This window comes from Malaclemys terrapin, chromosome 9 (assembly GCF_027887155.1).
Source record: "Malaclemys terrapin pileata isolate rMalTer1 chromosome 9, rMalTer1.hap1, whole genome shotgun sequence".
Classification (NCBI taxonomy): domain Eukaryota; kingdom Metazoa; phylum Chordata; order Testudines; family Emydidae; genus Malaclemys; species Malaclemys terrapin.
The window spans coordinates 42,362,797-42,389,098 of record NC_071513.1 but is presented as its reverse complement, the minus strand read 5'-3'; the positions used below and the strand labels follow the sequence as shown (position 1 = coordinate 42,389,098).

The window sequence follows — 26,302 nt, the reverse complement described above, 5'->3', positions numbered from 1 at the left end:
GCTCAGACTCAGCCATTGTCCCAGGCAGGTCATCTGGCTGGGTCAGCCCCACCAAGGCCTTTTACTTTCAAACAATAACAGGTTGATCTCCAGGATGGAAACAAAATGCTTTCCATTGTCCCGCAAGCTGGCTCCTTCCCCCAGGACAGCACGGCAGGACAGGCTGGAACAATGGGCCCAATTGGCATTCCGATCCCCGGGAGGTGGGTGAGCGGCCAGTGGGTTATATATTTAATCGCACAATGGCGCCAGGGCAATGAATGGTGTCCCCTGGAGATTGATATGGCCTAGACCATAGCAACAAGCAAACCACAGGGGAAGGTGTTTGTAATTGGGCCTGATAGACTTCCCAGGCTAGATCCAATTGGGTGGGTTATCCCAAATGGCTTTAACAACCCTTCAAGTGACTGAGCGACTTGTGGGATGCTACTTGTGGGATGCAACATGCGGGTTAATACTCTGGCCTTTCCACTCTAGATTTCTGGGTACTCATTAGGCTGAATATGGCGGCCTTGAGCTTGTGCCTGGGGAATACTTGCCTGCTACATAACCTCCCAATATAGTTGACTCATCAATGGCTTCCCCTCCACCATTCTGGATTTCCCCCTAGCTACTTCCACTAATACTTCTCTACCAGTTCAAGGCACATCCTCTTTTGTCCCTCTGCCCCATGAAGAGGGCATCTTGAGGCAGGTGGTGGAAGGAAGTGGTATCATGTCAAACTCAGGCCCAAGCAGGGCCAATAAAATGGCTCCAGAGAGAGGCTGGGGTTTGTCTCATCGGATCACTGCACAATGGTTCAGACAACTTTTGAGGGCTACCCACCTCTCATGCGAAGGGCTAATGGGCAAGGGCAGGGACCTAGTTGGGATCAGGAGAAGAGCTCTTTATTTGTAAAGAGGGGATGGTTGTTATCATCTCCCCATTCTGAAGCTCCTTCCCTGGGAACTCAGTGCCCTTCCTTACTACTGTCTGCCCATGGTAGCTTGGATGCAGCTCTTGGCCTTCTTTCCTCCCATCTCCTCCTGAGGCATTCTACGGCATGCGCCTCTACGGCGCACGGCTGAGAAAATACTGCACCTCATGCCTTGTTCAGGGGCCTGATAAGATGAAATAGGAGCGGAGCCAGGTGGGAGAAATGATTCCCAGGCTTGGGACTTGCTTTGTGATTTGTTCGTTGCTCATAAAAAAAGAAAAGTGACCCCAGGGACAGCTTAATTGCACCCAGTAAAGATCAACACTTCTATAAAAGAGATTTATGAGGGGAGCTCTGGCTCTGGGACTGGCCAAGAATCTGATAAGGGCTCAGGCTGTCCTCGGAGGAGCCCTCCGCCTGCCTGCGCTGAGAGGGGCCGGGGGCTGGTTTTATGCAGGGAACGCTGGGGCACTGTTGAATATGTTTTGTTTTAATTAATTGTTCAGGGCCCAGAGTATCGAACCCTAGGACTCTCCCCTGGCTCAAAGGGGAAACAATTCACAAAGGGGATGACCCTTCCCCTTCTGTTTTCTCCTCATACACTGTGTATATGCGCCCAATTACCTCAGGCTGCAATCCCATTGGCTAAGCAGTGCAAGGCCTGGTTAGTACTTAGATGGGAGACCTCCAGGGTAAATGCAGAGGGCACAGAATGCAATGGGTGGGACTCCTCCCCAAGTCTGTATTGAACCAATACCCCAGCCGGGTGCAAGAGGTATCTAAAGGTAACTCAGGGCATGTCTACACAGTGGGGTAATGTGCGGATGCGATTTCTAAAGCACACTAACGTGTCACGCATTAATTAGTCCTGCTGGTGTGCACTAAAATCCCCCTAGTGTGCTTTAAAGTAGTGCTATTTGAAACATTAGGGAACTTTTAGTTCACACCAGCAGCATCTACACAGACCAATTATTGTGCAACATTTTAGTGTGCTTTAGAAATCAGACCCTTGGAGTTCACACATTGCTGCACCATATAGACCAGCCCATAGTTAGATCCTCTGCAGTAGTTAATAGGCATCACACACACATGGATAGGCAAGCATGCACTGTAGTGTACAGCTACCGATTTTCTGTTGCAACTGGTATGTCTTTTGTTCTCTCAAACACAGCTAGATCTCTCTGATTGGTTCCTCCACAAACACCACTAGATCTGTTTATCTAACTGTATTCACTGTGTTAGCGATCAGATTGCACTTGGAGTAATACCATTGAAATCAACAGCTACCACTCTAATGATGGGTATGGTATAAAAATACCATGGCTAGAGAGAGCCCAAGTATTATGCCAGACTCAGGTGTACACTTACCTGTGTGAGTTCTCTGATGTGCCTTCAGGTGGGAACTCTTGGTGTAAACTTTCGTGCAACCTGTAAAAACAAAACAGAAACAGGGTGAAAAATGTTTAATTCTAATAAAGATTTAAAATACATGCACCAAGGTTCTGAGTTGTGAGAAGGAAAGAGGATTGAAAAGAACTGTGTGTAATAGTTTGTAAATTAGTACCTGTGTAAGGCTTGTTTCTATAGCAGCTAAACAAGGACATTTGTTCAGATTGAAGACTGCGTATGTCAGTGGGGAAGGACAAGTTTCTTTCACCCACAAGTTGAGAGCTTTTTGCAGCAAGGAGTGCACAACAATGGCAAATCAGGCATGCAAAGGAGCATCCAAACTTTCTAACAGGACCCCCATGTGATATTCCTTAGTATGATCAATCCTAACACTTACGCGTCTTAACTGGGGATGGAAGAATCAGTTTGAATAAGACCAAATCTATCAGACCCAAGATTTCATCCCAAGCTCAATCTGAACCTTGTACGTAGGTAGCATAAAAATGTTAACTTCTGCATTATTATTTGACAGTTTTGCATTGCCTCTGACTTTCTGGATTCTAGAATCACTGCCAAAATACTGCAAGAAAGGCTCTTTTTGGTGGTATTCCCAGCTCCAGCAGAAGATGATGATATATGAGAAAGTACAAAGCACTGGCAATTTTGTGAAGCGCTGGCCCAGTTTTCAATATTCAAGAGCAGAGCAGACTGAAAAAATGTCAAAGGAACAGTTTTCAGTCAGAAAATGCAGGTTCATCTAAATCAACACATTTCGGATAAATGTGTCAATTTCAATGATATTTTTGAGGAAAAGTGCCAAAATTTATCATTTCGACTCTCTCATGTCTTTTATATAATTGCTAAATGTTTCCCTTCGATGAAATAAAAAAGTTTCATTTTGATTTATTGTTTTATTTTGTTTCATTTCAACTTTTATAATATAAGATTAATTTTAGTATTGCATTATATTTATATATTGTATAATTAATATATTATACTGTTTTGACATTATCAAAACAAAATGTCTTTACCTTATTTCAACATAATTGAAACAAAATATATTGATGTTTCTGTATCAAAAACCTTTTGGAATTTCGATTGCATGAAAAATTTTGAAATTCAACTTTTCCAAATCAGAAGAAAAACAAATGTTGAAATGTCAGAATCTCCCATGGGATGGAAATTCTGCTTTCCAATCAGCTCTATTCACAACATGCAGATAGTTCAGCTAAACATCAGATTCATCCAGCTGTTTAGTGCTCATCGGAACTGAAGCCATACTCCAAATTCTTTGAGTTTGGCACCTCACCAGCTTCCCCAGCTTTTATGCTCTCTCTGGAGTTCAGACCTCAGCTTCCCTAAAATTTAAGGGCTATTTTTTCCTCTGCCAGGAATCTGTTTTATCAAGATCAGATTGATTCTTCTTTGTTTGAAGTTTGCTATACATAAACCAAGGTGACTGAGAGATTGCTGTATTGCATCTACCAGCCTCGTACTCAGATGCCCCAAGGAAATGCAGCTGACTAGTGGAGTCTCCCCCACCTCATAGCTGGAACTTGTAGTGACAGTTTACATGAGCCACCTTTGCAGCTAAGGTTCAAACCAGGTCTCCTTTGATCTCTATCAGATAGAGATGGGACCAGATCTAAACACACTTAAACTTTGAGGGAAACTGGAATTATAACTGAATTTTACTAATGGCCCCTCTATGGTGGGCTAAACCAAAACCTTGGATCTGAACATCCCCTAACTTTGGAGTGTCCTAAACAAGACCACTCATAAACTCTTGGTTGTTTCTGAACCACAACTATTGTAACTCTAGATATTCCTTTTTGAACCTTGCTAACATCTTGGCCTGAGTGATATCTTGTGGCAATGAGTTCCACAAGCTATTTGGTATTGTGTTAATACAAGCATTTCCTTCTATCAGTTTTCAATGCTTTGCCTGTCAGTTTCCTTGAATGCCCCCATGTTCTTGGATTATTCATAGATTCCAAGGACAGAAGGGACAATTGTGATCATGTAGTCTGACCGGCTGTATAACACAGGCCAGAGAACTTTCCCAAAACAATTCCTAGAGCAGATCTTTTAGAAAAAGATCCAATCCTGATTTAAAAATGGGCAGTGGTGAGAATGTTTCAACGATGAGTTGCTTCACTGGTTAATTACTCTCGCTATTAAAATTTGACAATTTATTTCCAGTCTGAATTTGTCTGGCCAGACCTTTCTCTGCTGGATTGAAGAGTCCATTATTAAATATTTGTTCCCCAACAGATACTTACAGACTGTAATCAGGTCACCCCTTAACCTTCGCTTCGTTAAGCTAAATAGATAGAACTCCTTGAGTCTATCATGAAGGCATGTTGTCTAATCCTTTAATTCTTCTCGTAACTCTTCTCTGAAACTTCTCCAATTTACAAACACATTTATTAAGACAAAGGGTAAATAGCAGGGCTTGATCTACCTCCTCTGGAGAATCCATTATTCTTTATATCTTTATCATGTCCCCTCTTCTTCAACATACAATCTACCACATGAGAAATAATAGCGCATATGCAGGCTTAATAGCCAGCTGCATCAAAAGGAGAATTTTGGCTCCAAAGTCTGAAACCGCTTCTTTGATGGCCATTGCAGAGATAAGCTGTATGTCATGTGATCTGGAGCCAATATAGTATTAGTGGTGTTATGCCTCTCACAGATACTACAGTGCGCCTTCCATATAGTATTCACATAGATATCACTGCATAGCCCACCACTACAATGCATCCACCTCTGAGGTGGAGGATGTCAATCAGCTACCTAGAACAACTTTGGGAGGAGGGGACATTTTGGACAAACGTATGGCAAATTTCAGACAGGCTAGATCTACGCCCATCAGGAAAGGATTCCGACACCAAACCAACACAGCAGCCATGGCTATACCTGGGTAATCACAGTGATGGATCCTCCTTTTCTCCAGCTCTGGGTTATTGCGTCTGTTGTATTTGGGGGTTGGCATGATAATGTGCCCTTGGGAGAGGGTCCCGAGACCGTTTGGGAGTGTGGGGATCTGGGACGACTGTATCAGCTTCAATCCAAATGTGGCTTCGTAGGAGGGTGGGGGCGAGATGGTGTTAATGAGCTCGGGTTGATTCTCAGGGCTGCCAGGCTGTGAGTTTGGAGGTGAAGGGGGCAGGCTCAGTCCTGGGACAGGGTAGAAATGCCCCGTGATGTTGAAGTTCCCCTGACCTTGGGAGACATTTTGGAAGTGCTTCACTTGTCCGCCAGGCTGGATGGGTCTGGGGAGCATGGCGCTGCCCGTGGACATGGTGACGCCGCTGATGGTGTTGATGGCTGTGGTGCTGCCAGTAGAGGGCGCCATTGTGGCGACATCAGCATCACCATTTCCAATGGGCATCTGGTAAAGCTGGGCCTGCTGCGGGCTGCCAGACAAAGGGATCTCCGAGGGCATCTCCTGCTTGATAAAGATATTGTTCACCGCCACCGACTGCGGCATGCTGAAGACACTGGTGAAATCCGGCAGCGTCTGCGTCGAGCCTGCCGTGGATGAGCAGGGCTGGGTGAAGCTGGTGCCAGGCTCTGTTTTGATCTGTGGGAATGGGGTGAGGGGTTTGGCTGGCCGGTAGAGCCCGGTTCGCAGGTGTGTGGTGTCAGGCAGTATCACATTGATGTTCACACTGTATGGCGTGGAGGAGGGCTTCTCTGTTGAGAAGAACTCGTCTACCACAGAGGCGCTCTCCCTACGGTACTTCTTGTCTGGCACCATTGGAATTGGCATCAGCTGACTGGAGAGGTACTTGTCCATTTCAGAACGTGCCTATGAGGAGAACAAAAGAAAGAGTTCTTGAATAAAGTGTTCAGACGCTACGGTGATGTGTGCGGCTAAGATAGGTGGGTGGCTACAGGGCAGGAAAGGATAATGGATTGGGATGCAGAAACGCAGCTCAGCCACTGACACCCTGTGTGACCTTAGGCAAAGCACTTACTCAAGTCTGTGCCTCCGTTCCCCGTGCTGTGAAATGGGCATAATCCTGCCCTAGCTGTTGTGAGGATAAGATGGGTGTTAGGTGCTTGGATACTGCAGTGATGAGCTATGCATAAGTAGTTAGGGAGCGAACACAACAACAGCGAAAGGGATGCAGTCAAATAAAGAAGGGCCAGGATTTAGATTTTTCTATATAAATAATAAGAGGGGGAGAACTTAAAATTAGAGCTGATGAGCCTAAGTCCGAGCACCAGATCCAAGTGCCCTCAAACCTTGGGGGAGTTAGGATCTGAACTTTGAGATTTGGGCCCAACTCTCCTTTAAACTGTATAAAACCTAATGAGAACTCAGTTGGTTCATTGTTCCTTCATAATGCTTTGAAAATAAGAGGATGAGGTTGGTTTTAACTGTTGCCTACAGTCCTGGGAACACGTCCGCCTCATACTAGCACATGAGATCCTAAATCTGAAACTGCCTAGAATAAAAGAGAAACTGGTCTATTTTCTCTCTCCCCATGAAACTTTCACATCTGTAATACAACAGAGCAGAGTTTTAGTCCTATGACTTTCTATGTATGTTTACAAATATCATCAAACTCCAGATTCCTTCATGATTCCTATCTGACAGAGCATCTTCTGGACATGTTCCCATTGATTCGACAGTCTAAGGGCAGCAGTGTACTAGGAAATTCAACCCCTAGCATCTGACGACTCAAGCTCTGGTCTTTGTGGTTAACGATACTACCACTAATACTCCTTAATGGAGCTGCAGCCTTTAATTATGTGGTTACCCATGTGTCATTCTCATTACATAGACCTCATATACTCACTCATATGTAATAGAGCTGGCGAAACAGTCCAGTTTCTCTGGGCCCTGCAGATATGGGCCTGCAGAGCCTACTGAATACTGCAAGAAACCACGCTCATCTCATCACCACCCACTGTGCATTCTGCCAGAAGGCTTTGCAGCAATGAACAGCATCGCTATGCGCCAAAGTCTCCCCTAGTGCAACCTGACTGCCGTCAATGGAGACTAATTTGGCCCAAGGTGTTTTATCCATCCTGCACATTATATGGCACAAGATATGCCTATATCTCCTTCAAAAGATTCCCAGACTTTGCCCAATTGACAGCCATACTGGCAATGCGCCAGGAAGCTAGAACCAAGCCTAATTTGTATTTAATGGAGCAAGAATTGCAGCCGCCCTTTGCTTTAAAATGGAGGCAGCTCCCTGACACTACAAGTCCCAGCGTGCAGTGCTCCATCTTGATCAGAGCAGTTGGGCAGGGACCTGAAATCTCCAACAGGCAGCTGCTGCAGAACTGTACAGGCTGCACTGTGACCTTAGGCTGCCATTGGCTGCACCTAGACTAGCAAGAAGTGTTCTACCCACCTGTCTGGTGTTATCAGCACATCATCCCTGTCAAGCCAGATGTGCTGGAACGCTCCCAGCTGTCATTAGAGGGGACATTGTCAAAGCAAGGGGTTGAGGGGTAGTTTGTTGCCCCCAACAAGTTCAGCTCATGTTAAATGCCTGAGCTATTCCCCTAGGTGCTATGGGCTCAAACACTCTCCTTTGGTCTGGGACCACCCTGTGTTACAGTTACAGACAATATGGACCAGAGCCACAAAGTGCAAATCTAGAATTGGATCAAACTCTGAACTGTTCTGATGTTTCAGAGGTGTTCGCACTCAGGCATCGGGGCTGGGCTCATTCTAAAGACATGCCCGAGCTGCAGTTTGGATCTGAATCCCAATTTCCACAGTGTTTGTATCCATGATTCCTATTTGGACTCATCCCTGGGTGAAGATTGCACAGAGCCCTTGGAGTGCTGCCTGCTCTCACCTGGTTTCCTCTGCACTATGTGCCACTCCAGCCTGTTACTTTTAGAGTCAGGAATCAGATCACTGCTAGGCAGTACCAGGGGCTCTCCCTCCGCCTCTGAATGCCACACATACCTGAGCAATGAAATGACCCACTCGCCTGGGAGTTGGAGGAGGGAAGTGTGGGTGTCAGACATATTTTACTTCTAAGTTTCCCTTATCTCTGGTATTTTGATTTCTTGCCTTCACTTTACGGGAAAGGAGTTTTTCTAAGAGGTTTCCATAAGGATGCCCAGATCCTCCAAGGTATTTAGGTACCTAATGCACTTAAATCAATGGGAGTTAGGCACCTAAATAGCTTTGAGGATCTGGGACACTGTGTCTTTGTGCATGAATTCCATGCTGCTCTATTTAATCCTGTGCATTCTCAAACAGGGACTCCCTAACCCCCACCTCGCCTCTGCAACCTTCACCGAACCACCAATAACACTATATTGCACCTTCTGCCCCCAAAGGAGATGCAGCCAACCGAATCTACCTCTCACACTACTGAAATGCAGCCAGCTCAGGAGTGGGATGTGGCAGCTGATTAGCAGCGCGCCACAAGCCCATTGTGTGGGACAGAAAGTGAAGAATACTGTACCCAGGCTCAGCTGGAGCACCATCTATAGCCAGCAGAAGGGGATAACCTGAGCCCAGATATGGGCAGAATCCCGGGGCTAGCCCCTGCTCCTGTAAAGTGCAGTGGAACCTGGAGTAGTTGCCAGGACACCCTTTGTGTGTCATCTGAAAGGCAATCCCCCTGGCATCGAAGTGCCCCCCAACGCCATACTTGGACACTGGCTCTATCCTGGCTCCCAGGGAAGCGTGTTTTTACTGTTGTACGACTAGGCCTGCATTGTGCCAGGCACTTTACAAGAACATCATAACAGACACTCCCCTCCCCAGCGTGTCTCAAAGGCGGCCACCGTGGCCGCATGCAGCATCCAGGGGCTTTTCTTGCGGCTAGAGCCTCCTGGGCTGTGATTGGGGATGAGGGGGACAAAGTAGCAGCCCTTCCCCAGTGCTCCTGGCTGCACTGCCCTGGTGTTGGTTGCTGGGGCCGCCAGCAGGGGTTGGGCCCTGCCCCCCTCTGGAGACATCTGAGGCACAGCGCTGGAGGAACAAACAGCTGGTGAATTCCCCACCTTCCCAGGGGCAGTGGGGCTCAGGCTTTGGGCTTCAGCCCCAGTCTCCTGCAGCATGCTTCAGGCGTCGTCCCTGGGTCCCATCCTCTGGACACAGGGCTTCGGGCTCTGGCTGTGGGGCTTCAGGCTCCAGCTCCCCACCCACTCCCATCACCCCTAGCCCCTGCTGCCTGCCCCAACCCTCCATCCAGGGCTTAATTTGTCCAGGGCTGAGTAAGTCTGCTGTGAAAAGTGATACTTATATGTTGGTTAATATCACTTTTCACAACAGACTCGCTAGTTAGCAATAAGTAAATTACAGTGATTTGGATGTGTGTATGTGCCTATTTATTTGGTTTTCCTACAGCTAATTAAGTATTTTAGGGAAAAGTTTGAGAGTGGCCACCAGCAAGAGATGGTGGCTGCACTTTGAAGCCACCAAAAAAATTGTCCGGAGAACTCCTAACAGACAATACAGAGGGAGGGAGAAGGAAGTAGGTGGAACCCATTTTACAGCTGGAGCATAGAGGTGCGAGAGATTCAGGGACTTGCCTGTGGTCACATGGGGAGCATGGTAGAGCCAGGAACTGAACCAGATCTCCTAAGCCCCAAGCCAGAGCTTTCATCACGAGACTTCCCTTCCAATCAGCGGTACAACTCATCTACAGCGTGTACTGCATCAAGTGTGGTGGGGAGAGGGACAGGGAGCAGGGAATTCAGCATGCTCTATTTACAGTCTCTTGGCCCTTCATTTGGTTCTTAGTGAACCCCGGGGATGGATCTGCTAAGGAGAAACCAGCTGCATTTCACAAAGGCGCCCACTACCCCGAGTTAGCTTTATGGGGGGCAGAAATACGCATGTATAGAATAATAAAAACCTTCACCTCCATAGTAAGTGGCATTCGCTGCTCCATCCTCAGTGGGGTAAGCTGTGGAATAAACACAGCCTGTTACTGGGCAGTCATGATGCAGTTCATAGTAAACACGAGACTCAGCATCCTATGGAACTTTATCCCCAGACGGGGGCCACTTATCACACTGTACCAAACCCAGTGGCCCTGCTGAGCAGCCATGCGGCCATGGAAGCTCAGGGTATGAATGACTCGGACGTGCCAGGGGCCTGGCTGTTGGAGAGAAAAACTCTACACTAGGGCCCTGCAGAGCTCTGTGTGCTTTGCTAGCTGGGTGCAGGGAACAGGATGAGGCTTTCTTAATGCTAGCTGCCATTTTGCATGTGCACCGGGGGCCTGTCCCTCCATGCCTGGTTGTGCCTCAGCAGCCTCTCCCGATGTCGTTGGTACCACTGGCCAATCAGAAGCCCCAAACACACACACACAAGAGCCAGTGAGCTAGAGAGCCACTGCCCCTGCTTAATAACCCCACTGGCTGCTGCCTGTGGCTCCATCTGGTCCCAGCTGCTGTCAGCAGGTTCCCCCCAGTCAATCCCCACCAGCAGCCAAGACCCCAGCTTCTGCCTTCATCTCCCAGAGGATGGGGGTCTTGAACCCAACTGACCCCAAGACTAGTTTAATTAGGGAAAAAAGTCTCCTTTGTAATTTGCATGGTCTGTTTTTTAATGCCTGTTGCTTTGAAACTCCACTCCAAACTGCTTGAATGCATTTGGAATCAATTTACATTTGTTTTCCCTAATGCTTCTGGCAAGGCTGCAAATCTTTGCAAATATGCACACACACAAAATGGAAAATGTTCTAGAATAGGGTGGGTTTGTTTGCAAGAAATTGTGAATTTTTGTGGGGGAAATTCTGTAACAAAATTCTACCTTGTGACAATATCACAAATGTCCCTACATTTATTCCTGTGGCAAAATTACCTAAGGAACATATTTACCTTGTGCAGGATCCAGCGAAAAATTCAAAATAAAACAATCAAGTCATGAGGGAGGTTTCAGAGTTTTAAACCATAGTCAGGAATCCTCTAGATCAATGGTCCTTTCCCATACCACCACCTCTTTTTCCATACCAGCACTCCCAAATCCCCTGCCTGTGCAGCCAGGATATAACTGGGATCCCCCTCCCCATTTAGTAACATTGGGAATGCAGTGATCATGACCCCCAGGTTGAGAGCCCCTGCCCTAGACTTTTGAGGAATAAGTTAGTACTCTGTGTTCAGAGCTGTGGCCTGGTGCTCTAAGCACAGAACTGCGAGCCAGGGAGATACATTCAAATCCCAGAGCTAACACCAGATAGATCCTGGGCTCAGAATGGAACACCAGCTCCTTTGAGCCATGAGTTTTTATGACTGAGCCTGTGGACAAGTCACTCAGCATCCCTCCTGCCTCAGTTTCTCTACATGTCAAATGGGGGTGATAATATTTACCTCCCTTCCGGGCAGATGAGGGTTATGAGGATAAGCTGATGTTTAAAAATCATTATGTAAGTGGTTACTATTGCTGTTCGCCCCGCCCTATAATATGAGGGCATCAATGCTGCGCATTTCTAAGCCCAGCAGTAAATCCCATTTCTTCCTTGTAGAATGTGGGCAACCCATTATCCTTAGGTTTGGAGAGTGGGGTTGGGGGCAGAGTATGGAATTACGCTGCTTTGCCCCGATCTGCCACCTTCAGAGCTTTTCTTGCTTTTCTTGTGGACAATGCACATCCAGGGGATAAACCAACCAGTCGGATGAGTTGGGAGCTGGTTCTCGGCCTGCTCAGCAGGCCTTGGCTCTCACTTCTCTTAAGAGGCCTAATCCTCCCTGAGGGACAAAGAGGGATTTTGTGGGGCTGCTGGGTGGGTCTGCTGCCCGGGGCGGACATTCTTCAGGTCGATGGGGAAAGCTGCTATGCCAAACCCCACGGAGCTTGGTGACCCCGGCTTCCCAGACAGAAACGGATCACTTTCTATTTGGGAATAAACAGGCTGGGAACACAGAGGTTATGAAAGGAACAAGACTTGTGGGGAGGGAGCAAAGACAAGAATAGCGGTGTGAGGCTCATAGAAGCCATTCCCCAATCCTCATAACCCCTGTGAGGTCAGGCTGTAACATTGTCTGTCTGTGAGATGGGAGCAAACAAGAGACAAGTGACTTGCCCATGGCCACCCAGCAAATAAGTGTTAGATCAGGGACTCGTGCTCTCCAGCTGTCAGCGCCATTAGGCAATGCTGCCTGTGAAGACAGGAGTCCTTCAAGCCCTCAGCTATATTAGCCAGCCCTGCCCTTTCAAGGGGGCAATCTGAACAGATGAATGCAGCAAATTCAAGCTTTTGTTGGCACTCTGGAAAAAGCAAAGCATGGCTTAGCCAGAATGGCTGACTGAATCCAGGGCTGGCAGGGTGGTAGACAAGTGCAGTTAAAAGTCTTACGTCCGGTCCATAATGTGCAGAATTGCCACAGCTCCACCAAAGCACTAATGGAAAGGGACAGCAGCCAGGCATCCAACCTGCTTGTAACCAGACCCTGTGAGGAGGCTTGAAGTACTTTGAAACTTGCAAGGGTCTCCAGGAGGAAGATGAGTGCCCCCCGGTAAGCTCGGCCTGCATCGAAGCTGTTTGTTGTTTTTCTGATAGGTTTCCCTGGAACGCTTTTGTTCTGAATAAACAGTACTTTGCTTTATGCAGGCTGGCTGGCCACTGGTTAACCCTGTCATTGACCCTGAGACAACAGAACTAATGTCAGACCTACAGTGAATTGCAGGAGTAACCGCACCCAAAATCCAGAGGTAGAGAGTTGTGTGACTCTGCTCCAAGAACAGTGCCAACTTGAGGCCTGTGACCTAATTGGGGGGCCCTCCAGGAGGGGATCAGAGATGCAGTTACCTCAGAACTGTGCCACCAATGTAAGGCCCTAAGATACAAACACATCCCTGGGCTCATAGGCACCGACTTCTGCTGGCGCCAGTGGGTGCTCAACCCCCTCTGCTGCCGGCCCCGCCCCTCCCGCCTGTGCCCCAAAGTCCCCGCCCCAACTCCGCCCCATCTTGACCCTATTCCAACCCCTCTCCAAATCCCCACCCCGGCCCCGCCTCTTCCCCACTTCCTCCCCTGAGCGTTCCCGCTCCTCCCCACTCCCTCCTGGAACTTGTTACACCGCGAAACAGCTGCTTTGCGGTGGCAAGCACTGGGAGGTAGGTGGAGAAGCGGGGACGCAGCGCGCTCAGGGGAGGAGGCGGAGATGGAGGTGAGGTGGGGTGGGGAGGGGAGCTTGGCTGCCGGTGGGTGCAGAGCACCCACTAATTTTTCCCCGTGGGTGCTCCAGCCCCGGAACACCCACGGAGTCGGCGCCTATGCCTGGGCTTCCAAACAAATCAGCCCTACAGAGGAAGAGGTGCCCTGTGATAGATTTTCTTCTAGCCCATCCATGCCATTTCCTGTGACTCCTCAGACTAATTAGCACTAGCTGGAGGGAGCTATGGGTCAGAGGAAGCAGGTATATCGACTGACCTCGTTAAGTGACAAACACAGCAGGTAAGGGTGTCAAATAGCCTAAAAGCACAAAACATCCCCATTGCGAAAATGAAAACGCAAATCTCATGATATGCATGCAACACAAATCCCACGATGAGTGTACATCGCACATTCATCACAGGCATGCAACATGGATCCTATGATGAGCATGCATCACCAACCCATCAGAGGCATGCAACACGAATCCCACCACATGCATCCAGCAGAAATCCATAGTTTGATTTCTGCTTCCTCTTCCTGAGCTATTCAGCCAAGGGATTGGAAGGCAAACATAAAATTGTCTCTGCTGCTGGGTCAGTGAGTGACATGGATAATGGCTTCCATTAAAGACAAAGGGAAGACGCAGCATGAGCCTTTCCTAGTGTAACTGTCCATCCGAACCCATCACCCTATGACCTATCGATCGGAACAGCACAACGGAGTCGTTTGAAAACCTCTTCCATTCATTTCCTTATGCTTGGTGCTCCATTGCTTGGGAATTAGAAGCACAGCACATGCCAGTGCCATTGGGCCCAATCCGTCAGTGGTCCTGATCTCAGCACCTCCTAGGATCAAGGGCTCAGGGACTACTGATGATGTTTTGGCTTGAATGTTTTCTGGCCAGAACTGGAAGATGTTTGAGATAATGCACGTGCACACACACGCACACACACACACACCCCCCCCAACTCATTCCATCAGCCAGGCCAGGATGCTCAGGCTCAACAAGTTGCATAAACACTGTCACTCTTCACTCCTGCACATTCACAGGCAATGAATTCCCACAAACCTGAAAGTGCGGGATAACCGGGTCTGTACTGGTAAGAGAGGCAGGGCAGGGGTGGGTAGTGCAAGGACAAAGAACCCTCTCACTCCCGCTCCTCTTGCAATAAGGAGGCAGAAGATCCAGACTGGATTTTGAGACCTCCTGGAAACAATTCCTTTCTGCGATGCTGGATCTGAAGTCAACCAGTTGACGTCCTCTATCCCCTCCTTGGAGAACAGGTTGCCTCTTCTGGGCTAGTCCCATAAGAAGGAGGCATCTTTTTTCTCACCCTATGATTCTTTCTTTCTTTCTTTCCAACAAGAACCCCTCCCACCTCCAAAATGCACTATACATTTCAGGAATCTTCTCTCCTCCAGCAAAATCTCTGAGCCCCGTTCTGCTCCAATTCTAGAGTAACTGAGCCCGGTGGAATAAGCGAGAGCTGAATTAGGCTTTCTGTTCCCATGGCACTGGAATGGTGAGATTAGAGTCCTGGTCACAGCAGCATACTGTAAGGAATGGGATCTTTCGGCCTGTGACTTAACTGTTATTGTTCTCTTGGGTACGCCCATACTGCAGGGGGGAGCCAGCCTCCCAGCCCAGACAGACAGACTCGTGCTAGCAGGGCTTGACCTAGCACGTTAAAAATAGCTGTGTAGGTGTTGTAGTTGAGATCAGGGGGCTACCCAGAGTGTGCACCGGTGCCGCAACATCCACACTGCTCTTTTTAGCACACTAGCGTGAGCCCAGCTTTGTGGGTACATCTACGCTGGAGACGAGGTGATCACTTCCAACTTGGGTAGATGTAAGCGTGCTAGCTGTGACTGAGCTAGCGTGCTAAAAAGAGCAGTGTTGCCGTGGTGGCGTGGGAGGAGGGATGAGCTAGCCACCCCGAGCATTATCCCATCTGAGACCCTTGGCATGGACTGGGAATCTAGCCTAGACCATCCTGCTGCCCACACCATCACGGCTGCATTGCTAGTTTTAGCATGCTAGCGCAACTGACGCTAGCGAGCATACGTCCATCCACGGTGGGAATCACACCTCCAGCTCACATGTGGACGTACCCACACACGGCAAGATGAGGCGGGAGTGTGACAAAAGCCACCTGAAAGCAGAATGCTCCTAAAAGGGCTCTCTCCTTACGCATGCCAGGAATCGCAGAGAAGTGGGCATTATCCAAACCTTCGCAGGGAGGTGAGTACGCAGTGCTTTGCTGCCGCTCCCACAACTTGCCTGCAACCTGCAGTGTATCGGGAGAAGAATGCAAGCACAGGAGCAGCTGGCTCACAACGCAGGTCTTCAAACAACTTCACAACTTCAAACAACTTCACTCCCTCACTAGAGAGGCTGTTACTAGCGCAGGTTGGAAAATATGCAGCAGACCCACTTTTCCCTTGGAACACGCTGTTTCTACTACACCAAAATATTTCACATCCTCGTACAGATTGTGATGAAACTGCATTTTGAAAAATAAAAATAGGAAAAAGCCTTTTTTAAAGTGTTGGAACTTCCCCTTTTGATATTTCCAGAGCAAAAAGCTTCCGGTTTTTCATTTTGAAATGGTGTTAGTTTACATATTTTAAACAATAAAATACAATTAAGTAAAGGTCAAAATCAAAACAAAATGTTTTCATTGACCCCCAAATGGATTTTTTTTTCAGAATTTTGTTTTGCAAAAAAAATAATAATTTTGGACTTTCCCAAATTGGGATGAACAAAATTTAACATCTGGAATTTTATTGTGGGATGGAAAACCATTTTGGGGCCAGCTCTAGCTGTTTGTATGCATGATTGCTTTGCTTGTCCCTGGGCTGACTGAGGAAAGTGCAGATGAGGACTCAGTGATGTGCTAACCTAGTCACCCATTAAGTTCTCCTCAATTACATGAAAAGTCAATGACCTGGTGCTTTAATGTCAATCATTTCCTCTCGGCCTGCCACAAAGAGAAAAAGGATTTAACCCTTTCCCTGGCTCACTGCCAAGTGCTTAGCTTGGGATGGGGTTATTGACAGTAACAATGCTTGGGGTGCCTAGATACTGCAGGGAGACATACTCCAGAAATGATTATAATGAGAAAGCCTTTAGTATTTTCTATCAGGGAATCGCCAAGCTTTTTACAGAGCAAATGAATTCATCCTCTCAACTCCCAGCGAGTAGGTATCAGACCCATTTTTCCAGAGGTAACTGAGGCTCAGAGAGGTGAATTGACTTGCCCCAGACTAGACAGCAGGTCAGTTGTAGAGGCAGGAGCAGAACCCAAACTTACTGGGCTTTGGCCACCAGATTATAGTGTGCCCTTCCCCACCCCAAAAAAGGGGGAAGGGAAAATACTTAAGAAAATAAAATTTTCATTTCCAATTTTATCATCAAAAAAATCCCTGAACAGTTTTGTACAAAACCATATCATACCATTTCGTTTCTTTTGAAATTTTTCTCAAATATTAAAATGTCATTTTTGAGTCACGTGGATCACTTATGTGCCACGTGACCCTTAGCCTCTCCAAAGAGATAGCCAAAAAGAGAAGCAGTGACCAGGATGGCTATCCACTACGACCTGGGCTGAAATCCACCAATTCAATTCATGCTGGCCACCAAACAGGAACAATTTGGTGCTGCTGTCTCAGTCTGGATTCAAACCAGTGCCCTAGAGGTAGAATGTTCCATAAAATCAAGATCACATCCTTTCTCCAGGGCCATCCAGTCAGTCCAATTTAGTCCCGTTTAGAAAAGAAAATTTAAAGCATCCTTTCATCATGCAATCTCGTGTTTTAAAAACTGACTAATCTGGGGACACACACAAAACAATGGCTTGTGCTCCCCCTGCCGTTTCAGCAGCAACAGCAGGCAATGATCACAGTACCTAGAACTGTGCTGATCAGTTCAGGTTGCTGGCTTGATGATTAGGTGCTGTGTAAGCTGAAGTTGTTAACTAACAAACAGCCATAGCAACATCAGGTGTTTTCAGCACCCAGGCAGGACGGCAGGACGGAGGGAATCAATGTCTGCTAAAAACAGAAAGGGATTATTACGTTGGTAGTGGGGGAAAAGAGCCATTCAGCATTCCTCCAGGTTTTTGATCACTCCAACCCAACATATTTGCCATAGGGTGCTTGCCATGATACCAGCTTTGAACCTGCTCCTGCAAACACATAGGACCTGGTTCAGAGCCTGGTGAAGTGAATGGGAAGTCATCAACAGTCTTTCATTCAGGACCCTTTATGATGATGATGGTTTATTGTGGTAGTGCCTAGGGGCTGACAAACAAGAGGCCCCTATTATGCTAATCACTGTACAAACACAAATCCTGCCTCAAAGAGCTTTCAGTCTCAACAGATAAGGAAGACAAAGGGCAGGGGAAAGGGAAATAGCAGACAAGGCCTTTAAGCATGGGTGTAGCTTTACTCACCCGAGTAGACCCACAGAAGCCAGTGAGACTATTGATGTGAATAAAGTTATGCAGGTGCTAAAGCGATACAGTTCTGGCCCTCCGTGTGTATGAGTGAGGATTCCTTCTAGTGGCTAGGCCACATACAAGATTCAGGACCAGTGCAAACAAAAGAAGCTGTTCTTTAGTTCCAATAGGAAAGACGTGTTGTTTTGAAGCTGAAGGACTAGGGTTCTAATCCCACCTCTTCAAGTGTGTGTGTGACAGCAACCCAGGTCCAGATCCACAAAGGTATGTAAGCGCCTAACGTCCATGGAAATCAGCAGAAGTTAGGAGCCTAAACACCTTTGTGGATCTGGACCCAAGTCTGTTGTCTGCAGGCATGGATCTGTTACAGTACAACCGCTTTCCCCTCGCGCACACGCACCTGCTAGGAACACAGTTTCCAAGCTCCTAAAAAGGAATTACCAACAATAGGAAGGAAAGACATCAATCAGAAGCCATGACAAGTTCTTGGCAGCATCCCTTTAAAAATGTGTGTTATTAATAGAATGTATTTATATACAGATTTGGTTCAGTATCAGCATTTATTGTCCCTCTAGTTAAATATTGACCTGTACAAATATTTGCATCTCTGATCATTCAGTCTTGATATTGACCTCAACTGAAGTCAGTTTCTGTTTGTTGCTTCATTTGTTCTAGAACTCTCTGAGTATAAGAATTAGCGATAGCACAGGCAGCCTTGCCTACCAGGAGAAAAGTCTGAGATTCTTCCTTTCAAGCAACTCCGCACACACAAACAGAGGGCCAAATACTCAGCCAGTGTATATCATCATAGTTCCAAGGCAATCAATGCGCCCAGATCCCCAGCTGGTGTAAATTGGCTACAGTTCCATTGAAGTTAATGTGTCAAATTCTCAGCTGGCATAAATCAGCGTCTCTCCACTACAGCCTCCACCTATCAACCCCAGCCAGCTAGCACAACTTTACAGATGTTAAACTGTGTCTACACTATGGCCTGGTCCACACTAACCCCCCACTTTGAACTACGATACGCAACGTAGCTGAAGTCGAAGTACCTTAGTTCGAACTTACCGCGGGTCCAGACGCGGCAGGCAGGCTCCCCCGTCGACTCCCCGTACTCCTCTCGCGGAGCAGGAGTACCGGCGTCGACGGCGAGCACTTCTGGGATCGATCCCAGAAGATCGATTGCTTACCGGCGGACCCGGTATAGACCTACCCAAAGTGCTAACAGGGGATTCCAGTGGGGTTACTTACCTCAGGGTTGCTAACTCGATATAAAAAAATCACATTGTTCCCTAGTCTACACAAGGCCCCTGGGGTGATGACCACACTACAGCTTTCTACCTTGAGTTAATGGATTGCCACTTAAATGGAGGTAGCTAACATGGTTGTAAACCCTAGGATGGGCACCTTACAAAGGTTTGTTCCAGGTTTGGGAGTTAGGAGTCTAAATACCTTTGAAGATCTGGGTCAAAGTTTCAGGGTAAACCCCACACATTTATGTTCTGCAACAAAGTTTATGGAGCATCTGCAAAGGCATTAGCTCCCCTGATTTAGTTGGCGATGGTAGGAAACTCGTGCATGCAGACCCAGAGAGCCTAAAAAAAACCCTCAAAAGCCTGGAGTCGGGCAGAGGTGTTCAGCTTTTGTAGGCAGGACGGGGGAAATTTCCTAACAAATGCTATTTTTCAGAAATCTGCTGCTAGCTACGATGAGGCTGGTGCACAGAGAAGACCCAGTCCAAATCCAAGCTCTGAACCCTAGGTCCAAGCTCCAGCGTCTGCCAAACAGAAAATGAGAGGACCTATTTGACTGGGGCTTTGAGAAAGGCAGCAGAAACAACCGTGAATCCATAACTGGCTTGTTAAGACCTCCATTAGCAGCCCAACAGGCCCTCGGCTTGGATCGAGTTCTTGTTCTGTGTTACACGTGGCTGTACTGAACCTGGGCTGTTGCCACTGATGTAGTCTGTATCTATGGAAAACAACCTAGTCTTCTTAATGAAGTATTCCAGTAGGGTTACCATACATCCTCTTTTTCCCGGACATGTCCGGCTTTTCGGCACTCAAACCCCCGTCCGGGGGGAATTGCCAAAAAGCCGAACATGTCCGGGAAAATGCCGGCCAGGCACTTCCCCTCCCGCGGCGGCTCTGCTCCTCCCCTGACTCTTCGGCTCTGTTTAAGAGCCGAGTTGCCCAAGCGCTATGGGCTTCAGGCAGCCCCCTTGCCTCCGGACCCCAGCCGCCGGCCGGGCACTTCCCCTCCCGGGCTCCAGCGGCGCAGGGTCCGGAGGCATGGGGGCTGCCCGAAGCTGGTAGCGCTGGGGCAGCTCGGCTCTTAAACAGAGCCGAAGAGTCAGGGGAGGAGCAGAGCCTCCAGCCGCGGCGGCTCTGCTCCTCCCCGACTCTTCGGCTCTGTTTAAGAGCCGAGTGCTACGGGCTTTGGGCAGCCCCCATACCTCCAGACCCTGCGCCGCCGGAGCCCGGGAGGGGAAGTGCCCGGCCGGGGGCGCAGGGTCCGGAGGCATGGGGGCTGCCTGAAGCAGGTAGCGCTCGGGCAGCCCGGCTATTAAACAGAGCCGAAGAGTCAGAGGAGGAGCAGAGCCTCCGGCCGCGGCGGCTCTGCTCCTCCCCGACTCTTCGGCTCTGTTTAAGAGCTGAGCACTACGGGCTTCAGGCAGCCCCCATACCTCCGGACCCTGCGCCGCCGGAGCCCGGGAGGGGAAGTGCCTGGATGGGGGCGCAGGGTCCGGAGGCAAGGGGGCTGCCCAAAGCCCAAGCGCTACCAGCTTCACAGTTTGCCGGGCAGCCTCCAGACCCTGTGCCCCCGGCTGGACGCTTCCCCTCCCAGGCTCCAGCTGTGCTGGGGAAGCGCCGGCCGGGGGCGCAGAGTCTGGGGGCTGCCCGGCAAACCGTGAAGCCGGTAGCGCTCGGGCAGCCCTTTCCGCGTGGCTGAGAGTGGGAGGTAGGAGGGGGCGGAGTTAGGGCGGGGAAGGGGCGGAGTTGGGGCGGGGCTGGGGTGGGGAAATGGGCGGGGGCAGGGCCCGTGGGGGGTCCTCTTTTTTTATTTGTTAGATATGGTAACCCTAATTCCAGATAAGTGACCAGACTGAGGGGCACCTCCTATCAGACATTAGCACAACTGCAGACTCTGCTATCCCCAAGTTGAAGAGGACTTCCTACTTGTCCGACATTATTCAATCTAGGCCAAAAGGGACTTCTGTGACTATCTACTCTGACCTCTTGTGTAGCCCAGGCCCTGGGGCTCTCCTGAATTAACTCCTGCTGAAACTAGAGCAATCTTTTAATGCAGGGTTTGTTAAGCAACCTTTTTTCCCCACCCTTATGATTCTTGGACATCTCCAGGGCTGGCTATTTGGGCCATTTCTTAGCAGCAACCCTGTTCCAAATCTGTTATTGCCCTGATCTGCAGTATCTTCTCTCATCTCACTGTGGAAGATACCTCTCCCTGACACACACGGCATGACTGCAAATGCTTCTGGCTGGTCCTCCAGAACTAACAAACAACACTTCTCATGCAGAATACACAGCTGAGGGAGTTGGCAGACAGGCGGTGAAGCCTTCTCAGAATTCATCGTTCCCCAGGCTAAGCCCCTCAGAAGGAACCAAAGCATTAACCTGGGTCAATACTTGGATCCCCAGGAGGCCTGCATTTGGGAAGACAGGAAATCACAGCTCAGACTTTCCAAAGGAATCATTTCCAATGTAAGTTCAGGCTCTTGTAATCTCTAAGCTAATATAGGTCACTATGGGCCTGATCCCCAGCCTACCCAAGTCAGCTGGCATCTTCCTTGCCCCAAGCCCTGGCAGAGCGCACATTAGCAGAGCATTGGTGTAGATGCACTGAGCTGCATGGGGTCAAAGCCTTCGATGCCGTCAATCACCTGTGACAGGGACCGCTAAAGCACTGCAGCCAGCTGGAGCGTACCACGCTTCTGTTATTAGTTATTTTTCAGCCCCCACCAAGACTAGGGCCCCATCATGCTGGGGGCTGTACGCACACATCGTGACAGATAGATCCTGCCCGCAAGAGCTTAGTCTAAACAGACAGACCAAGGCTGGGCAGAGAACCAAAACATACAGAAACTTGCCCAAGAGCACAGCCCAGAACAGAACCCCAGAATGTCTCCTGACATCCCAGCCAGTGGCCTGCCCACTAGACTACACTGCCTCTGCTCCAGTAGGGCTGCCTCGTTAGAAACATATTTACTTTTTTAAAACCAGTTTTGAAAGGCAGGTTTCAGTGGGAGCCATGTAGCATGTCCTTCCACTCTGAAAAGTAGTTCCTGATGGAAGGATGAATCTAATATAAACAGTAGGTGGGGGAAGCTCACTGGGAGGTCAGATTCTGATCTCAGGCCAAATATGGAGTAACTTCCCTGGATTCACACTGGTGTAAATTGAGACCAGACTCTGTTCCTGCCCCTTCTCGACAGCTGTCACCATATCTATTGCACTGTGTTTTCTATCTGAACTTTCCCCCTCCTTTAGCTCCTCCAGGTCCCTGAGCTCCTACAGCCCCTTGTCTCCACTCCATGAGCCTGGTTGCCTTTTTCAGGCATGATTAGTGGCCCAACAGCCTCTGCCAGCTCCCACTTTACAAACTGGGAGTACGAACAAAATTCCATAGCTGCCAACTAGTATTTGCATTGGAAAGATGGCCTGAAAGGGGCCAGAAAAGGAAGGTTCCTGGGGCGATGGAAGGGGAGGGGAGAGGGAGTTTAAAACTGCCACATCTCAAGCCTTCTTCTGCTTCCTCCCGTCAACCCCCAGCTACAGCTTGATCTGAAGTCCACTGAAATCAACAGAAAGGCTCCAGCGGACTTCAGTGAGAGTTGGAGCCAGGCCTGTAGTGAATTATGGTAAGAGCCTTAATGCAGCCTAGTTCATCCTCCTGTCACGTGCTCCTGCAGTGCTGTAGCCAGCCTGCAGGGAAAGGCAGCAGTTTCCCTATGAAACATTGTTGCAAGGGGAATGCTAAGACAGAGCAGGAATTCACGGCTTTTCTTATGAAGCGGATGCTGGAGCTTTCGGGAACTTCTCGTGCCCTCCATGCTTTTCCTGTGGCACTGGGAGCCCTCAAGGTGGGACACAGCAGAACTGCACCAGTCCCTCTATGCATGGGGCTGTCCACGCCTACAGAAGGAGAGCCAAGTTTGCCGCATACCAATTGGACAAGTGTATATGGCTTGCAGTCCACAGTTTGGCTTGGTGATATTTGAATATGAATAAACTACATTCATTGTGCTGAATGAACAGAAGCGCGATTCCTTCCCCATGGAAATCATGCCTCCTCTCCTCCTTCCTGTAAGGGCTGGTTCAGATCTGAACTCATGGTCCTGATTCCCCTTTTGTTTAAATTCATCCCTTTTTCGGGATTTACACCTGATTATAGCTGGTTGGGAATTTCCGACAAAAGTTTTTTGTTTAAAAAAAACCAACGTCCCAATTTGTGGAAACTGAACCACTTTGCAGGAGAGGGTCAGCTCTGACTAATGTTTCCACTTGAAAAGTTTCAAAGTTGTCAAAATTTGCTGTTTTGCCATTTTTTAAACAAATCATTTCACTTTCCCAGTTCAAAACGACTTCACTTTCAAATTTTAGCTAAGAATAGTACCAAAAAAAGTTAAACGATTGGAAGCAAAATGAAACGTTTTGAAATTATCAGAATGAAACACTTCAGTTGACCTGAACCAATTTTTTTTAAGAATTTTCAGTTCATTAAAGCTTTCAAACTTTTGACTTTTCCTTCCACAGGAAATGTTTCCAAAATCTTGAAAACATTTGCAGGATGGGAAAAACATTTTCCGCCAACCTTTGCTCCTGAGCTACACCAGCATGAGAGGAGAATAAGGCCCACAAACATTTGCCCAGTACAGCAAAATAAAAAGCAAATCTCAATTTGTGTTGGCAGATAACAGGCAGCCTGGTTCTCCCATCCCTTCCCAGCTCTTTGTTTCCATCTCTGCACAGTCAGGATCTGCTCCGGCATATATGGGAAGCGCAACAGCTCACAAGGGCTGCCAGCACCACACAACGTATAAAATTTACCCATCTGTGGCATATCATGGTAACAGCATGCACACACCGATCTCAGAAGCATGCATGTTTCTATAGCACAGTCAGGCCTAGTACGACCTACATCCCTGCTTTCTCAGCCAGTGAGCACATGCAGAGTCACACACATTTCGATCAATAGTGCCAAGTACATTAGGAGATTAAATGGCATTTACAAATAAATGACCGAGACATCGATCCTGTGGAAATGACTCCCACTGGCCAAATTCTGCTCCTATTTACACAGGTGCAAATCTGTGATTCCAATGGGAGCGTTGGGACTAAGCTATCCACCCAGTACTAGTGGAGTACTTAGGTGTAACTAAAGGCAGCATTTGGCCCTTACAAATCATTATGAATCACTAGTTTATCTAGCTAATGAGCGTAAATCTAATTTTCCGTTGCCTCAGCAAATGGCCACATTATATCATGATGTGGCAATGCAATAGTACCACAAATTGATGCAACGCTGAGACATCAAGACCGCTGAACTAAACCGGTGACTCTTCAACTGCCCTTCAAGCCAGACAGAACCTTGAAAATGGAGCTGTCCCATTAATTAACTTCATCCACAGCCTCATCCTACTGCCCTGTACAATATGTGGTGGCATAATGGTCTGTATAATATGCATTCGTTTATGAGGATTATTTTTTGTATTACCATAGCACCGAAAGGACCCAGTCCACACCCACCTGTGCTGGGTGCTGTACAAACACAGGACAAAAGAAATTGGTCCTTATCCCAGAAAGCCTGCAATCTATTCCTTACTAAAATACAGTCCCGTGAACCAGCCCCTAAGAGCAGAGGTGGTTGGAGCTGTCAAACCCCATGAAAAGCCAGCAGTGCACAGCACACTTAATGTAGATACCGGGGGGAGAAGACTACAAAATGGTTAGTGAAAGCTAGGACAGGATCAAGTGGTTAAGGCCAAACTTGCCTCATTATTTACAGTGGTAAGGACCAGCCAGCTCCCTGTGCGCTGAAGTCATCGGCTGATCAGCGACACCTTGCACACGGCTTTTGTGAAAAGGGCTTGGGAAAGCCCATTATCAGGTGCCTTGATCTGGAGTGCCAATAATGGCTCAGTCCGCCAGCCAAGGAAAGAACCTGAGAACATCTTGTTCCAGCGCCATTTCATTTCCTTGAACTCCTTCCTGCTACCTCGTCTGCTCCCTTCTGTCCCACATTTCACAACCCAGGCCTCCTTGTAGAGTGGAGGGGTGAGTTCTGAGCAGTGGGGGAAGCAAGTGAGACTCAGGATGGATCAGAAAAGGGGAGCTCAGATCAGCTTAGGTGGGGCCAAAGGGAGCTCCAAGCACTGCAGTGGTAGGGGCCACACTGAGGGAGATTGGAGCATCAGATAGACAGGACCCAGGAGCAAGCTTCCCACTAGAGCTGGGTGAATTTTTTTTCAACAAATTGGGTTTTTTTAAGGCAAAAAATGCATTTTCTGGGGTCAAAACTATTTGCCGAATTCAGGTGAAATTCAACAAATAGTTTTGGTTGGGGGAAAAAAATCGCAGAGTCAAAGCATTTTGTATTGACTTTTCAATTCAGAATGCTGTTTTGATTTTAAATGTGGCCAGTTTTAAAAGGGGAAAAAGGCATACAATGTCCAAAACAAAGCAGAAAACTCGAAGAAATTTCCTCTTGGGGCTTCTTGAAAAATTTCGCTTGACTCAAAATGAATTTTTTTCAATTTGACAAAAAAAAAAAAAAAAAAAATATTTTTTTTTCTTCCAACTGAACTAGATTTCCAATTGTTTCTTTTCATTTCATCCCCTGAACTAAAAAATCCATCACTTGCTCATCCCTACTTCCCACGGTGTCACTAGGGGATATCTCAGAGCACTGGGGGCCTTCTCCTTTATTCCCCTTTGTATTTTATGACCCACATCGCAGCGTCCTTCCCTCACACAGGGCATGGGGCCCTTTCCATTGACTTCAACAGGGGTCAGCTCAGGCGCCCAGAGAGATGCTCAAGGCCATCCATGCATGACTGCAGAGCAAACAGAGGTGCTGACTTCCCCTTGAGAGTGAGAATGGTCCCCGCATAACACAGCAAGCCTGGGTGAAGCACCCAACCACACCCACACACATCAGGAGCTTGCTGTTACCCCACTGCTGTTGTTTGGTGCTGTACATTTCACTGCATGTATTTCTAGCTCTGGAGAAATGATTACTGAGGGAGATCATCAAACCCAACCTCTGGTCTCCTACTGCCTCGTTCAATCATGATCAGTGCACTGGGTACTATACACCCACGGACCCCACTCTGCCAGAGCAGCCCAAAGCTCCCAGCATGCAATAAATGGGCACAGATGCTATCGGAGTCATCTGAGAGCAGGCATGCCACGGCATGT

The 26,302-nt window shown here is 48.1% G+C and overlaps 1 protein-coding gene across 2 annotated transcripts in view; it reads right to left on the bottom strand.

Moving 5' to 3' along the window:
• LOC128842704 (Krueppel-like factor 5) overlaps positions 1 to 26,302 on the bottom strand; it is a 45,252-nt gene that overhangs the window by 8,166 nt on the left and 10,784 nt on the right. The window contains exons 2-4 of one of the 2 annotated variants that reach the window (XM_054038836.1): positions 10,165 to 10,209; positions 5,228 to 6,122; positions 2,285 to 2,344 (exon numbers count right to left, since the gene is read on the bottom strand). In XM_054038836.1, coding sequence (XP_053894811.1) covers positions 2,285 to 2,344; positions 5,228 to 6,122; positions 10,165 to 10,209 — 1,000 coding nt within the window. The remainder of the gene's footprint in view (positions 1 to 2,284; positions 2,345 to 5,227; positions 6,123 to 10,164; positions 10,210 to 26,302) is intronic. The other variant, XM_054038838.1, reaches the window with a different exon arrangement.